At 43.1% G+C, this 14602-nt stretch overlaps 1 protein-coding gene across 1 annotated transcript in view; it reads left to right on the plus strand.

Annotated features, from left to right (window-relative positions):
• Window positions 1–14602, plus strand: part of RYK (receptor-like tyrosine kinase) — a 112156-nt gene that overhangs the window by 10838 nt on the left and 86716 nt on the right. Inside the window, exons 3-7 of the mRNA XM_018555326.1 lie at window positions 5731–5910; window positions 7110–7209; window positions 8665–8799; window positions 9394–9453; window positions 11773–11917. Coding sequence (XP_018410828.1) covers window positions 5731–5910; window positions 7110–7209; window positions 8665–8799; window positions 9394–9453; window positions 11773–11917 — 620 coding nt within the window. The remainder of the gene's footprint in view (window positions 1–5730; window positions 5911–7109; window positions 7210–8664; window positions 8800–9393; window positions 9454–11772; window positions 11918–14602) is intronic.

The raw sequence follows: 14602 nt of genomic DNA on the forward strand, positions 1-14602 counted from the left end.
GCGAGTCGCGCGACATGGCTTTATAGGGGGGGGGTGGGAGGTATTTTGCTGAATGTCGGCATTCATCAGAAAACACCTTTCATCTTTTGTAGGGCTAGTCACCACAAGCCGTAACCTTTGTTGGTTATTGCTTGGGCCCACGTCTTTATGGGTGTAGGGGAGGGGGCAGGGGCTCCCGCTGTTTTCATGGTGGAGTGTTTTCTTTAAGAAAATGGATCATTCCTCAGATCTGGTTCTTTACGTTTTCACTTCTGCTAAGCAGCACCTTGTCTTTTGTGATGGCTGATTTCAGAATAATTGTGAAGCAAATATGCTACAACGGTCAGTAGGCCATGACTGTTTGGGCAATAGAAGGTTTTCACTCACCGAAAAGGAGCAATATATGGGTCAGGATTTTTTAAGCTGGCCATACACCTATAGATTATCTGCAGATGTTCTCTGGTCAGATGGAAAGAGTGCAACAGATTCCTCCATCTACGCTAAACTGTGTGCACGGAGGAATCTCCTGCTGGGCCAAGCTTCAGTATCTTGCTAGTCAGCCCAGCTGGCTGTCAAAAAACCTGAACAGTGCCTGCGTCCAATCAGATTGTTCATTTATTTTGAGAGCCAGCGGGGCCAACTGGCAAGATACTGTCGCCTGACTTTTGAGGTAGTCTTCGGCTGGGTTCACACCTAGGCGACAGCGTTTTTGACGGACGTTTTTGTGTGTTTTATGCACAGAAATCAAATTGCGCGTTTTTGTGAACGAATTGTAGCTTATTGATTATTGAGCACACACGTGCACAAAATCAGCAAACGCATGTTTTCAAGCGTTTCCTAGTGAGTCTGTGGGGCCAAAACTAGCTGTAATATGCCAAAAAAGCTCATGTACTTTTTCCAGTGACAGGCGTTTTGCTCATTGTGGCAAAACGCTCAGATGTGCACAGCGCCATAGATTTTTTTGGGGGTCATATTTTTGAGTTTTTTAGGGCAGGAAAAAGAAAGTGAACCAGGACTTCTAGTTGTCATTAGAGATGGCTCCTAAAAAAGCCAGCTAGTTATGAATTCCATATTAAAGTGACACTAAACTCCTAATGTTAAGTTAAATCTTAAAAATACATTCAAGTACCTTAACTGTTACACAAATAAGATACATTTTTGTTATCACTCGGCTGTAGATCCTCAAATCATCTCTGAATTGGTGCTGACACTGTCCTTCCTTCTGGAGGGTGGCTACTTTTGTTCCCCGTGGTTCCTGCGTGTGTTGTAAAGTAGTCACCGCTCCAAGCTCACTCCTGTGATGGGCTACAATCTCATGTTTAGTTTACTAATTTGTATTGGGATTGTAGTTCATCCCAGGAGAGAGCTTGGGGCGGTGGCTACTTTACAACACTCATAAGGACCATGGGGAACAAAAGTAGCCCCCCTCCATAAGGAAGGACAGTGTCCGCACCAATTCAGAGATGATTTGAGGATCTACAGCTGAGTGATGCACAAATAAGATACATTTTTGTTATTTGTTAAGGTACTTGAAAGCATTGCTTAGTCTTGTCAGTCAATTAGGCTGCCATTTGGTGGCCATTTAGGAAGGAGTCGTATCAGCTATCAACAATGGAAGTAGTGGATATTTGTATAATGGCGAGCAATGGATTTGTGGATAACTGAATGCTCTGAATGCGATCTTGGAGGTGCCTACTGTATATTGGGACCACCTTACAAAATAAGTTCTAAATCAGTCCACAGATTTATTTTGAAAGGATAAGGAAACTAGGGCTGCAACAACTAATCGACATAATCGATTAATCGATTATTGAAAAAGTTGTCAACTTCTTCAATAATCGATTAATCGGCTTCCGATCAGTTGGCCCTGTTCACGGGTCCACAAACGCTGCGCGCCGCGCCTCCTCCCCAACTCGCGCCCACCGCTGCCAGACCCGCCCGCATCCGCGCTCTACATGCTGCACCTCCTTCCCGCCTCACACTCACCGCCCGCCCACATCCACGATTCGCACAGGGACAAGATTTGTAGTCCTCTATAGCCGGTGCCATTCTGCATTCATTGCTGTATAATTTTACACTTTCCATTTCACTATATTGCACACCACAACATTTTTTTACTTCCACCGCTCCAAGCTTGCTCCTGTGATGGACTACAACCTCGATATAAACTAGTAGTCCATCACTGGAGCCATTTTTTAAAATGTATTTTATTGTTTATCCGATTAATCGAACTCAATAATCGGCTAACTAATCGATTTTGAAAATAATCGTTAGCTGCAGCTCTAAAGGAAACACCCCCATTTTTTTAAAGCTAGATATGCCATTTGTTCTTGAAATCCGTTGGTGACTGCTTCTCCTTAATCCTTAAACTTGATGTCTGAACAAGCCGTAAAGTAAATAGGGATGTTCCTCGGAAGCCTAAACAAGCATTGAACGATCATAGCATACATTAGCCGGGGGTTCTGGTGATGGCCACAATACAGATGGCTTGGTCATGCCGTGCACGGATTAATGAGTTAACAAGAGAACGAGCTCACTAAAATCTCCCAAGCCCTGGGGTTGCTTACTGAACAATGCCACCCTGGTGTTGTAATGGTGCCAGCAAGCAGTGCTCTGAGGGATTAAATGCTTTCTTTAATTGGTCCAATTAGTTCAAGGTTTCTTTTGAGCATCAGTCATTCTGCCCCGGCTTATTAGCGAGCCATTAGACTATGAATGAAGCTCACATGCTTTATTAGAGAGCACAGATGGGAGTGATTGACTCTACAGCATAGGAGCTGAGACCGTCCATAGGAGCTGTGGAAGGCCTGACAGGATGGAAGTCCTTGGAAAATGAAATGCCTTGGCTCACGTGATACTTTCTGCAGCTTAACATGAAACGACTGATTTATTCTTGCATCATGGAGGTTTAATAAGCATTGACCTTGTTTTGCATTTTAAATATGCAGCTTGTAGGATAATTTTCATTTCATAATGGCTTTACCACGCAGCAGTTCATCCATCACTAAGGAACTGCTTGCTAAATGAATATTTACCATGTAGGCTAGTAGAACATTTTGTTGGGAAATGCTGCTGTTCTTTGTGTAGAGAAGTATTGTTCTGACATTTCTTTATAGTGCAGCTGGCATTACAGAACGGCTAGTGCTGGGGATGCAATATGCCAGGCATTGCAGCCAGTGTGAGCCGTGCTGGCAGGAATAGATTCTCACTCTTGACATTTTATGGGTTCACGTTTTGCCCATCCTATATCCCGGTTCATGCTGTTCACACCGCAGTTCTGCCCCTTGATGGTACTATTATTATACAGGATTTATATGGCGTCAACAGTTTGGATGGGAGGGCTACAAATATATGAAATTGCAATATTCGTCAGTGCCATCTAGGGGGCGCTAGTGCAGTGCGAATGGCATCCGCCCAGAGGAACTTTTAGGGCTTGTTCACATGACGTCCGGACCAGATCCGTGCGCTCCTGCACCCAAAATGATCCCAATGTATCCCTATGTGTTTTTATGGGCTACAGTTCTCGCAAGCGCGTTCCGGTCCGGACAGAAAAAATACTGCATGTCACATTTTGTCCCATCCGGATACGGTCTGGAAACGCACGAACGTGTCAAACGCACCGCACTGCAGCTAACCTACTGACAGACCCACTCCCCAAAAAATTGAAAACTCCTAGCACCGCGTCTGCAGATCTGGTCCGGACATTGTGTGAGCAAGCCCTTATACATGAACCCCTATATCAGCACAGCCACCCCATAAGAGTAAGAAATGTGTCCATCACATTCAGCATGTATGATGACTTGTGTCCTCGGAGTCCTTCCTCTGCACTTCCATAGCTACCTCTGGTCTGTTGTGCTTTATCATTACCTGTGCTGGTAAGTGAACGTTGGCTGTTCTCTTGGATTGACAGTTTGTCTTGTCGTCTTTTTCTTTATATTCCATTCGGGTAAACATTTGTATGATGCAAGTTTATATCCATTCCTCTACTGCTGGGGTTTTCAATGTTTGCAGCATTTATAATGCAGGGCAGGCTGACTATGGCTTGCTGGTTAGTAGTGCTGGCCCATGACTCCCAGCAGAACATAAAGCCGACCTTTACCCAGATCTTTGAAAACAAATACTTATTTAGAAATATTTTTAGTAATGCAAATCTGCATCACACTTAGAGATAATTGTAGGGTTTTTATTCTTTGCATACCTTATTTTTCCTAGGATGGGATTTCCCAGCAATGCTCTGCTGATGTAACCTTCACAGGATGCAACGCTTTGGCACATTACATCACTAATCCCCAAGAGGACCAGGAAGTGGAAAAACAATAATTGTATGTGAAAGAAAAATCTGTTTGATTGTAAGATGGTTTTATATCAGTATGCGGAGCTGAGGTAATTTTTAGTGAGAGGGTAAAGGTTACATGTGTTTTCAATGTTTGGAGGGTTTTTCTTACAGCTCAAGCTTTAGATTGTAAGTTACTTTTGGGCAAGGACTGATAGCAGAAAGCCTTCCAGGGAACTCAATCTAACTATATAGACAGTGGCCGGATTTTACATTGATTAGCTGATTAAACGCGCACCTTCAGCTTGGCATCCAGCAGAGTTGAATGACATCTGGCTTGGCTGAGGTTAAGATTGAATCACTTAGCACAGCGTTCCTGCATCCTGCCGGACTTATGCCCTGTGGAGGTGAGGCCTGCGTCTATAAAGTCATCAACATAGATCAGCAGCCAGATTCATGATGGCTTCCCACAACATACATGTCCCACTCTGAGCGCTGACCTCTCTCTGTACGCCAATCAGATTTGGTTCTAATGGGTTTCTGTGGTCAAAAAATACATCTGTATTTCTATATAAAATGTCCATACATTCTGTCCCTCTCCTAATAACCAGACCCATCTAGGAGATTGTAAACTTGTTTTTAATGATGTCCATAGGATATACTTCCCCAATGCAGGAACACAATTTCACTCAGCCCTGTGAATATGCACTTGTGTCACAACTCTCTCACAGAGCCAGCCTTCTGAACTACAGCTCAACGTCGTAGCAATGTAACATTATCATTGCTTGCTGGAAGCAATGCATGATGGGATATGTAGTCTTGAGAAATTGAGATTTCATCAAGCAGCAGGGAAGGGGGATGCAAAGCACACTGGGAATCCAGGAAGCTGATTAAAGTGATGGGCGGGCAGACAGAAGGCAGCACTCATACAGTAATAAAGTAATAAAAGTAAGCTTTGATTGTCAAACAACTCTACTCTGTATTCCCATTACAATGCTGGTGTGATGACAGGTGAGTACCCCCTTTTAATCACCTCCAGTTTTCTAAGGTGTAAATTGGCGACAACGCTTATTTTGAATTTGGTGCAAAGGTCCCTACCGCCGGAACAAAGGACACATTGGAGCCCCTTCATTGTTGGAGTAATGCTGGCACAGGTAGAGGAAATGCTTCTTATAGGTTTGGCTGGTCTATTAAACAGCTGATTACCTCCTTTTCCTCATGTTGTCATATACGACCCTCCATATTAGTTCTGGTGCTCATTTAGGTGTGCGTGTCTGGTTTGTTTTCCCTCCAAGACATTGATGCAGTTTAACAGAACCTGAATGCATTCTTATCATCCCTTCCACTTTAAATATTGCAGCCTGTAATGGCCGTACTATACACGCACTGTACTGGAGTTTTTATCCATAGAACATGAAGTTGAGATTGGTTTCAGAAATATCATGACATCTCTGGTTGGCCTGTGTTTGGTTTCTTAGTATATAGAAGTAAATTTGTATACACTAAATCTTTTTTTTTCCTTTTGTTCTTCTGTAGGCTTGGATGCTGAACTTTATTATGTCAGGAATGATATCATAAATCACTATGCTTTATCTTTTAATCTACTCATTCCCACCGAGACAAGCAAGCTCCATTTTAGCTGGAACTCTAAATCTAAGGTATGTCAACTTAATCAAATCCCACTGTTTTCAATTGTCATAATTTTAAAGGGAACACACACACATTGTAAACCGCTAAAATTATTATACATTTCCTGGAAAAAGTCCATCTTTACCCGCACATCTAGCTCTCCGGCTCGCTCTTCTTCCTAGCTCTCCGGCTCGCTCTTCTTCCTAAGAGATCCATACAACACTGTGCGTTTTGAGTAAAATTCTTATACAAAGGCTTGTCTAAATAGAGGTCTAAATAACTGCTGTTGTAGGGATGCCTTAAAGGAGAACTATGAGGAGTGCTTTTCACTCACCTCATAGTTCTAGCCGAACAGCTGGGAGGATCCAGACGCTTCAGCTGCGGCGTCTCAGCGATATACTGAGCCTAGGGTGACGGGAGGACGTTTGTTTGTGTCCTCCCGTTACCCTAATGAGAACTATGGGGAAAAGCCTTAACCCCATAGTTCTCCTTTTAAAGCAGACCTGTGTTTTTCCCAGGCAGGACAAAGTTACATGTTTTGCTTTAATGCCCCCACTTCCCCAGCACATTTCTTTTATTCATCCCCCCCCACCCCTGCTCTAATCTGTTGGCAGGATTGAAGAAAATACAGTAAGCTCCCCGTTATCTGCCATCCACAGGGATTGGTAGATTCCAGATAAATGTAGTTTCTAGTTACTTGAGAGTTGCTATTAGACCTATTTTTAACTAATGCCATACCCTGTACTATATCATAACAAAGGCTCTGTATTGACTTCATAATAATATTGCAATGCAGTAATCAAAAGAAAATTAAGACAAATGGGCACATGATCATTTCCAGCATAATACATGCAGGAGAGTACACAAGGGGACTTTTTTTTTCTGGTTAGTTGAATACTAGAACCTGGTACAGTAAACTCTTAGGTATGTAAAATCATGTCACTCGCTCTGCTTCCTGTCACCTGACAGTGCTTGGTGATTGGTCTATCACTGCCACCTTGACGTGGGGTGAGCTTCCTCAGTCCTCTGTGTAAGCTCCAATTAGAGAGACCTGAAGCTTAAATAGAGCTTCCTTTGCTAGCTTCCGGCAGCAGAGCAGATGGTGGGGGAGTGAAGGAAAGGCGAGTGGTCTGCACAAGTGTGCCTAACATGATAGCATTCTACAAGCAGTCACTAGTACACTTCAAGCTGAATTTGGTGTTTTCTCTTCACACTTCTTACTTAACAGGTGGAATACAAATTGGGGTTTCATGTAGACAATCCCATAGCCATGGACACACCACAGACCAATATCTCAATGCAAGGGGATGTCCCACGCTCTTTATCAGGTGAGTGGCTGTTGCAGATATTTTGCATCAAAGTTGTATGTATTTTATCAAATGAATGGCTAATGAATGAAGAATAATATTTTCCATTGGTACGGAACACGACTACTGAGAGCTTTGCCTTGTGTAAGAGTGCCATCTAGTGGTGGTTGTAGTTATTCTCCTTATGGAAAGGCATTCTTATGTTGCATCTGTGCCAGAGAAGTTACCAAATAGTACTTCTTAAAAAAAAAAAACGCAGAGAAGGAATTTTGTCGGAACTGGAGCAGACAGAATCTGGAGCAGTTGCCCATGGCAACCAAAACCTGATTGGTTGTCGTGCACAGCTGCTCCTCAGTTTTTTTTTTAGTCCAGCGCAAATTCAGTTTCACCAGTGTACTGCCAAAGAAGTCCTTGTGATTGGTTCCAAATGACTGAAATTCAAACAAAACTCTGCTCAGGAACGGTTCTGTTTTGCTTCTAGACTGCCCAGATCGCATCATTCCTGTGCAGAGATTTAACAGTCTATCTTTAATGGGGGGAACATGATCCTGTTTGTAATGCGCATGTCTCAGTCTGGCACATGTGGAAGGTTAAAAAAAAATTACCTGGGTTGTCATCTGTTATCTTCGTGTGTGTACTTTGTGAATATTGCTGCATGCACTCACTAAAGAAGACTGGTTGGTGCTCTTTACAATTGTGTATATCTATATGAGTGTATGAAGTTAAAATATAGATACACTCTCTCACATGCACACTGTCTGGCCAAAAATAAGTCACCGCCTGGACATAGGGCAGTGTTATGATCTGGATTGTTTCAGTTGGTCAGGTCTAGATTCAGCAACATTATGTCCTCATAAATGAGGTCAGCGGCTGACCTGAATATACCGAATGACCAGGTTTTTCCATTAATGGATTTTTTTCTTCCCTGATGGCACATTGGGCATATTCCAAGATGACAATGCCAGGATTCATCGGGCTCACTTTGTGAAAGAGTGGTTCACGGAGCATGAGACATCATTGTCACACATGGATTGGCCACTACAGAGTCCAGGCCTTCACCCCATTGAGAATCTTTGGGATGTGCTGGAGAAGACTTTACACAGTGGTCTGACCTCCTGTCATCACTACAACATCTTGGTAAAAAATGAATGCAACTCTGGATAGAAATAAATGTTGTGACATTGCATAAGCTCATTGAAACAATGCCACGGCGAATGTGTGCCGTAATTAAAGCTGAAGGCAGTCACACAAAATATTAGCTTGTATGACTTTTTGGTGTGTGTGTGGATTTAATTTAGGTTACTGGCGAAGTCTGGTGTGGTGCATAGAGACAAAAGATATGTAAACCTATTCTGTCCTGAAACATTCTGGAAACATTGAAGTGACTCCTCCTATATATACTAGAATGTGTCATTAGCAGTCCTAATTGGCTTTTCATTAACAGGCTTTTTGTCTGTCTTTCCTTTTGTGTGGCAGTGTTTAGAGTGGATCTTTTCTGCTCCGGGAAAATGGACACTGAAGTCACGTTAGTCATGCAGCTGAACCTAACAATCAGCCCTGCCAAAAACATCACAGTCCTCAATTTTAAGAGGAGGAAAATGTGCTACAAGAGTAAGTGTGCAGTATGCAAAGCTGGGGGGATGAACCCTGTGCTGGTCCTTTCTCCATTACATACAGATTAGGGGTTGTATGTACAAATAAATTCCCTATTTTTTATTTTCTGTTTTATTATTTCATCGTTGTATAAAGGTTGGAGGATAGCCGCCCATATTTCTCCAGTTATGATGGAGCTAAAAATCCCAATATGGCTTGCTGATCCAAGCCCAGTTGGACTTGCTACTATAGAAATGGTCTCCATTAGTCTAGAAATAAATATTTTGGTACCACTGACAGAACAATAGTTTAATTTTTGACCAACCTGGGTTCCTACTGGTAGACACACAGACATCGGGTATTGGCTTTACACTAAGGAAGAAAAATAAAGTTGACCACCTCCTCCTGTTCATATTTCTGTACAATCTCCCTTCAGTAGAGTTTGCAGTCAGTACCTCTAGACGTCCGTTCTACCTGATTGACATATGGCCAATCTAATGTTTGTGTAGTGAGGTTTTAGTGGACATTTTACTGAACGTAAAAATGTGTTTGCGCAAAAGAGAATGGAGATGGATTTTTGTGCAGTGTTAATTCTGTTTGTTCTTTTCACAGAGGTTGAACCAGAACCCAAATCCCCATTGTCTCCTGACAGGAACAGCACAAGAATCCACTGTAAGTGTTGCACATCCTTAATGTTATATGGCTGATGATTTTTTCATTAGACTCTAGTCAGACTCAAAGTGGCTGTGATCCTCAAAGCATGGGGGTACAGCAAGAGCGAATATGCCATGTCTCTTTCCCAATACAGCCACATTCCCTCCCCTAAGGAAGGTATTTCTGGAGCCACATTACATATTAACCATCGCCTCTGAATTCTGTTGTATGTACTTGTACTTCTGTCCTATTATCGTCTGTGTTTACAGTGCAGTAACCAGGCAGTGGAATGGGTTGTCAGTTGAGGCACTTATCATAGAAGGTGCCCCTTTCGGCATCACCTATATTTTAGGTCGACACGCTTTTTCGATTCCTGGCTGCTCGTGGCATCCAACTTGGCTAGAGCACCAACTTCCTGCAGTGAAAGATCTGACACTGACCACTAGGTGGCTCTCCTCAGTCATCTGCTCTGCATGAGCTCAAACACACCAGATATCCTCATGGCTCTTTTTCTGCGATTTGTCCAATCCTGACATGCCGAATTCTTGTTACTTCTATTGCTATATACACTCACTGGCTGCTTTATTAGGTACACCTCTTCAACTGCGTGTTAACACAAATTAATCAACCAATCGGATCGCAGTAACTCAATACATTTCGGCATGTAGACATGGTCAATATGGTCTGCTGAAGTTCAAACCGCGATTTTAAGTGACTTTGAACGTGGCATGGTTGTTGGTGCCAGATGGGCTGGTCTGAGTATTTGCTACTGGGATTTTCACACGCAACCATCTCTCGGGTTTGCAGAGAATGGTCTGAAAAAGAGAAAATCGCCAGTGAGCATCAGCTCTCTGGGCAAGAATACCTTGTTGATCCCAGAGGTCAGAGGGGAATGGCCAGAATGGTTCAATCTGATAGAAAGGCAACAGGCTCAAATAAGCACTCGTTACATCCGAGGTCTGCAGAATACCATCTCTGAACACGCAACACATTAAACCTTGAAGCAGATGGACTACAGCCACAGAAGACCACACCGAGCGCCACTTCTGTCGGCTAAGAACCGGAAACTGAGTCTACAGTTTGCAAGGGCTCACCAAAATTAGACAATCGAAGATTGGAAAAACGTTGCCTGGTCTGATGAGTCTCAATTTATTTTGCAACTTTTGGGATGGTCGGGTCAGAATTTGATGTAAACAACATGAAAGCATGGATCCATCCTGCCTTGTATCAACGGTTCAGGCTGGTGGAGTTTCGCATCATGGATGTGCAGCTGACAAATCTGCAGCAACTGTGTGATGCTATCGTATCAGTATGGACCCATCTCTCTAAGAAATCTTTCAATCACCTTGTTGAATCAATGCCACGAAGAGTTAAAGCAGTTCTGAAGACAAAAGGGGTCCAACCCGGTACTAGCAAGGTGTACCTAATAAAGTGGCCAGTGATTTCAATGCAGTAAAAACTTTTCACATGGTTCATCTTAAATTGCTGTATACATTTTATTTAGGAGAGCGCAGAAAATTGAGCCATATGAGATGGATATAAATAGCGTTTCAGAAGAATAATACTAATCCACAGGAGAGAGGATTTTTGTCATTTTGTGTGGCAAAAGTAACAGTTGTGCAGTCATGCAATGGTAATGAGCTTTTTGTTGATCACTTGCACAGCTAAGAAAATTGGCTTCTTAAAACCTCATGTAAGAAAAAGGATTGATTATGTGATGGACGTTGTTGAGCTCATTACAAATGTTCAGACTAAAATAGACTACAGACTACAAAAAATAATGTATTGCCGAGGGTGCACAAGTCTTAAAATGTGGGGGCTGCAACTTTTTTTTCCACTGGTACTTTTATTTTCACCTGGTAATCCCTGTGAATAACGCACTACCTGTGCCTGGCTGGGTACATTCACTCCTCCACTGTATACATGGAGAAAGCCATGAATGTCACTGGTAACAAGCCAGGGCTTGGTACGAACCCAGTTTGCCCAAGCCTGCTCAAAACTGTGGTTGGCACACCCCTCCCAGCCCAATCAGTGGCAGGGCATTCCCCACTCCTTTATGTGTACCTGCAGGGCATGGAATGCTCCCGCCGCAACTGATTGGGCTAGAAGGGCGGAGAGACAAGGACACTGCAATTCTGGCAAGATCAATAGGTATTTTCTGCACTTGCAAAAAATGACCTAAAAAAATAAATGGAACTATTGGAAATGACATTTATGCATTATTTTGATCATTGAATGCATGCTGTTTCTGTGGCAGTGTAACATTACCTTTGGTTATATTTTTGCACAGTAAATTGAGTATTTCATTTTATTGCATCATATTTTTTTTTTCTTTAGTTGATCCTGTTAATGTAGCTCCCACCACCTCTACACGTGTGTTCTACATCAGCGTTGGTGTCTGCTGTGCCGTCATTTTCTTAGTGGCCATTATACTGGCTGTGCTGCACCTTCACAGCATGAAAAGAGTGGAGCTGGATGACAGGTAGGTGTGTTTTCTCACTAAAACAGAAATTCACAGTCAGTGGTTAAAAGAGAACTATGGGGTAAGTGTTTTGCCCCATAGTTCTCCTCAGGGTCATGGGAGGACATATACTAGCGTCCTCCCGTGACCCAAAGCTCAGTATATCGCGAGCTACAGCTTGCGGTATACTGAGACCGCCGCAGCCGGGTCGGATACCGACATTACTGTCGATACACCCATATGTGTGATTGACAGCTGGCTTTGCCTATCTAGAGGCAGAACCAGCTGTACCCGTCCCCTCCCCTGTTCGTTCCTCCAGCCAGCGTTGGAGGACCGCACGGGGGGGGGGTTGGGGGATCCCTGCAGAGAGCGGTGACTGCTCTCTACAGGGACAGGATCGAGAAGTGAGCGAGCGACGGTATGTGTTCGCTCACATCCTGATCTATTGAGCTGACGTGTGACAGTCTCATTGCCACAGGTCGGCTCGAACTATAAGGATGAGTGAAAATCACTCACCTCATAGTTCTCCTTTTAAGGGCTCCAGAGCTTTTATGGTGTCATTGTTAGATATGCTCTACAGGATATGATGTGCCAGAGACACCATAAATACTCGCCTGGGTTCCTTACTTTTTAAACTTGCATTATTTGTGTCCCTACAACCTTTTCTGGAAGTAAACCTAGAATGAGTGAAATGGAAATATTTAGAGTCCTGTGCATATGCTGTTATTTTCCTGCACATGTGCAGTTAGCTTGGAGCACAATAGACCCGGGTATAAGGCAATAGGTTTTTGGATTTGGAATGGGTGGCAAATATACCACAACACACAAAAATCAAAACTAAATCTTCTGGTACTCTGACATCTGTACGCTAACGCATGGTAAAATGTGTCTTACATGTTACTGTGAAGTCAGCCTAAATGTTCAGCTCTTCTCCAGGGTTATATGACTTGTGAATTGCTTTATATAGAGATTTTTTTTATTACCTGCTTCTACATGAATTTATAACCCAGGACAATCCATATGCGAACAGCATGGAATTGGTTTACTTTGTTTTTATAATTTTATCCGTTTGTATGTAATCTTGGGCACGCAGTGTGGGGGGGGGGAGGGGGAGAACCATCTGTTGCAGCTGTGAACAGTAACCATTCAGCTTCTATCTTCAGTTTGTTTGATTTAAGCTTTAAAAATGAAAGAATCTGATTGGTAACTGCTCCAGATTCTGTCTGCTTCAGCTTTGAACACCGTGTTTTAAACAATTGTGTTCCGCTACACAGTATTGCAATTTAGTCGCAATGCTTTACATCAAATTACTGCAGCACAAATTAAGACCCAATTAAAAATGACCTTTTATCCATTCAGGGATGTATGAAGAAAGGATTTTAGACATTTGGGTTATACTGGCGCCTTCAGGAGATTTGGACACTGGCAAATGATAAGCCAGCCCCTGTATAATCCCACCTCCAAGTCTCATTTTACCTGACTTTTTGTGAGACTTTTATTCTTCAGTCAAGATGCACAAGGTGCACAGTAGACATTTGTTTCTCTTCAGTGACTTTAAAACTTTTAAAAACTTTGCTTGAGCTAGTCTCTACACGGAATCTATCGGGGCTGGTGCATCCTCAGCAAAAGCTTTGGAGGTCTTACCTGAAATCTGCTGGGTGGAAGATTGCGAAGATTGGTTACTCTGGAAAGTAACCTTAGGGCATTGGCCTTGTGGTGAATTCCAGACCTGTGTGTTCTGTTATCTTCAGTGCACTCTCAAGGTCCAGAGCTGTGGCACAGCCTTTAGTGTGACCCAGTCTCTGAAGACTCACTGTGAGTAAGCCATTGGTTGTGGCCCGCCAACTAGGACTGTGGTCTTCGAGCAATGGGCCATACTTCGTGGTGCATTCCAGTAGGGCTGCAGCTAACGATTATTTTCATAATCGATTAGTTAGCCGATTATTAAGTTCGATTAATCGATTAATCGGATAAAAAAAAAAAAAAGGCTCCAGTGATGGACTACTAGTTTCTATTGAGATTGTAGTCCATCACGGGAGCAAGCTTGACGCGGTGGAAGTAAAAAAAGAGTGTAGTGTGCAATATAGTACATTATACAGCGGCGCAGTACAAAATACCAGCAGCTATAGAGGAATGTAGCAATAGTACATTATACTATAATGTACTATTGCTGGGATTTGTAGTCCTCTATAGCTGCTGGTATTCTGCAGTGCGCTGTATAATGATTATACTGCGCAATGCAGATTACCACTGACCAGTTATAGAGGAACAACAAATCCCAGCAATAATACATTATACCAGTTGTTTAATATATTATTGCTGGGATTTGTTGTTCCTCTATAGCTGCTGGTGTTCTACAGTGTGCCGCTTTTTTTTTTTTTAAACAGGAAACATTAAAACAGGTCCCCCTTACCTGTTTCTGAACCCTTGTAAGTCGTGGCGGCGGCGGCGTGCTCTGCGGGCTTGTGTCCGTCTTGTGCGGTGGCCGGGTACGCGTCGTGTGCGCTGTGGGCATGGCGTCCGTGGCGTGCATAGCGTAATCCGTGTATGGAGCTGCGAACAGGCGGGACCAGACACGTGTACTGTTAGCCACAGAGTACTCTCCAGGTCTTTGGCCACAGCACATCCCCTGGTGTGACCACATCTCTGAGGACTTGCATAGCTAGTACTGTCCACTCCCAGTGCTTCAGCTTGATGGAACTCCTA

This window comes from Nanorana parkeri, unplaced genomic scaffold, assembly GCF_000935625.1.
Source record: "Nanorana parkeri isolate BGI_ZX_2015 unplaced genomic scaffold, ASM93562v1 scaffold192, whole genome shotgun sequence".
Classification (NCBI taxonomy): domain Eukaryota; kingdom Metazoa; phylum Chordata; class Amphibia; order Anura; family Dicroglossidae; genus Nanorana; species Nanorana parkeri.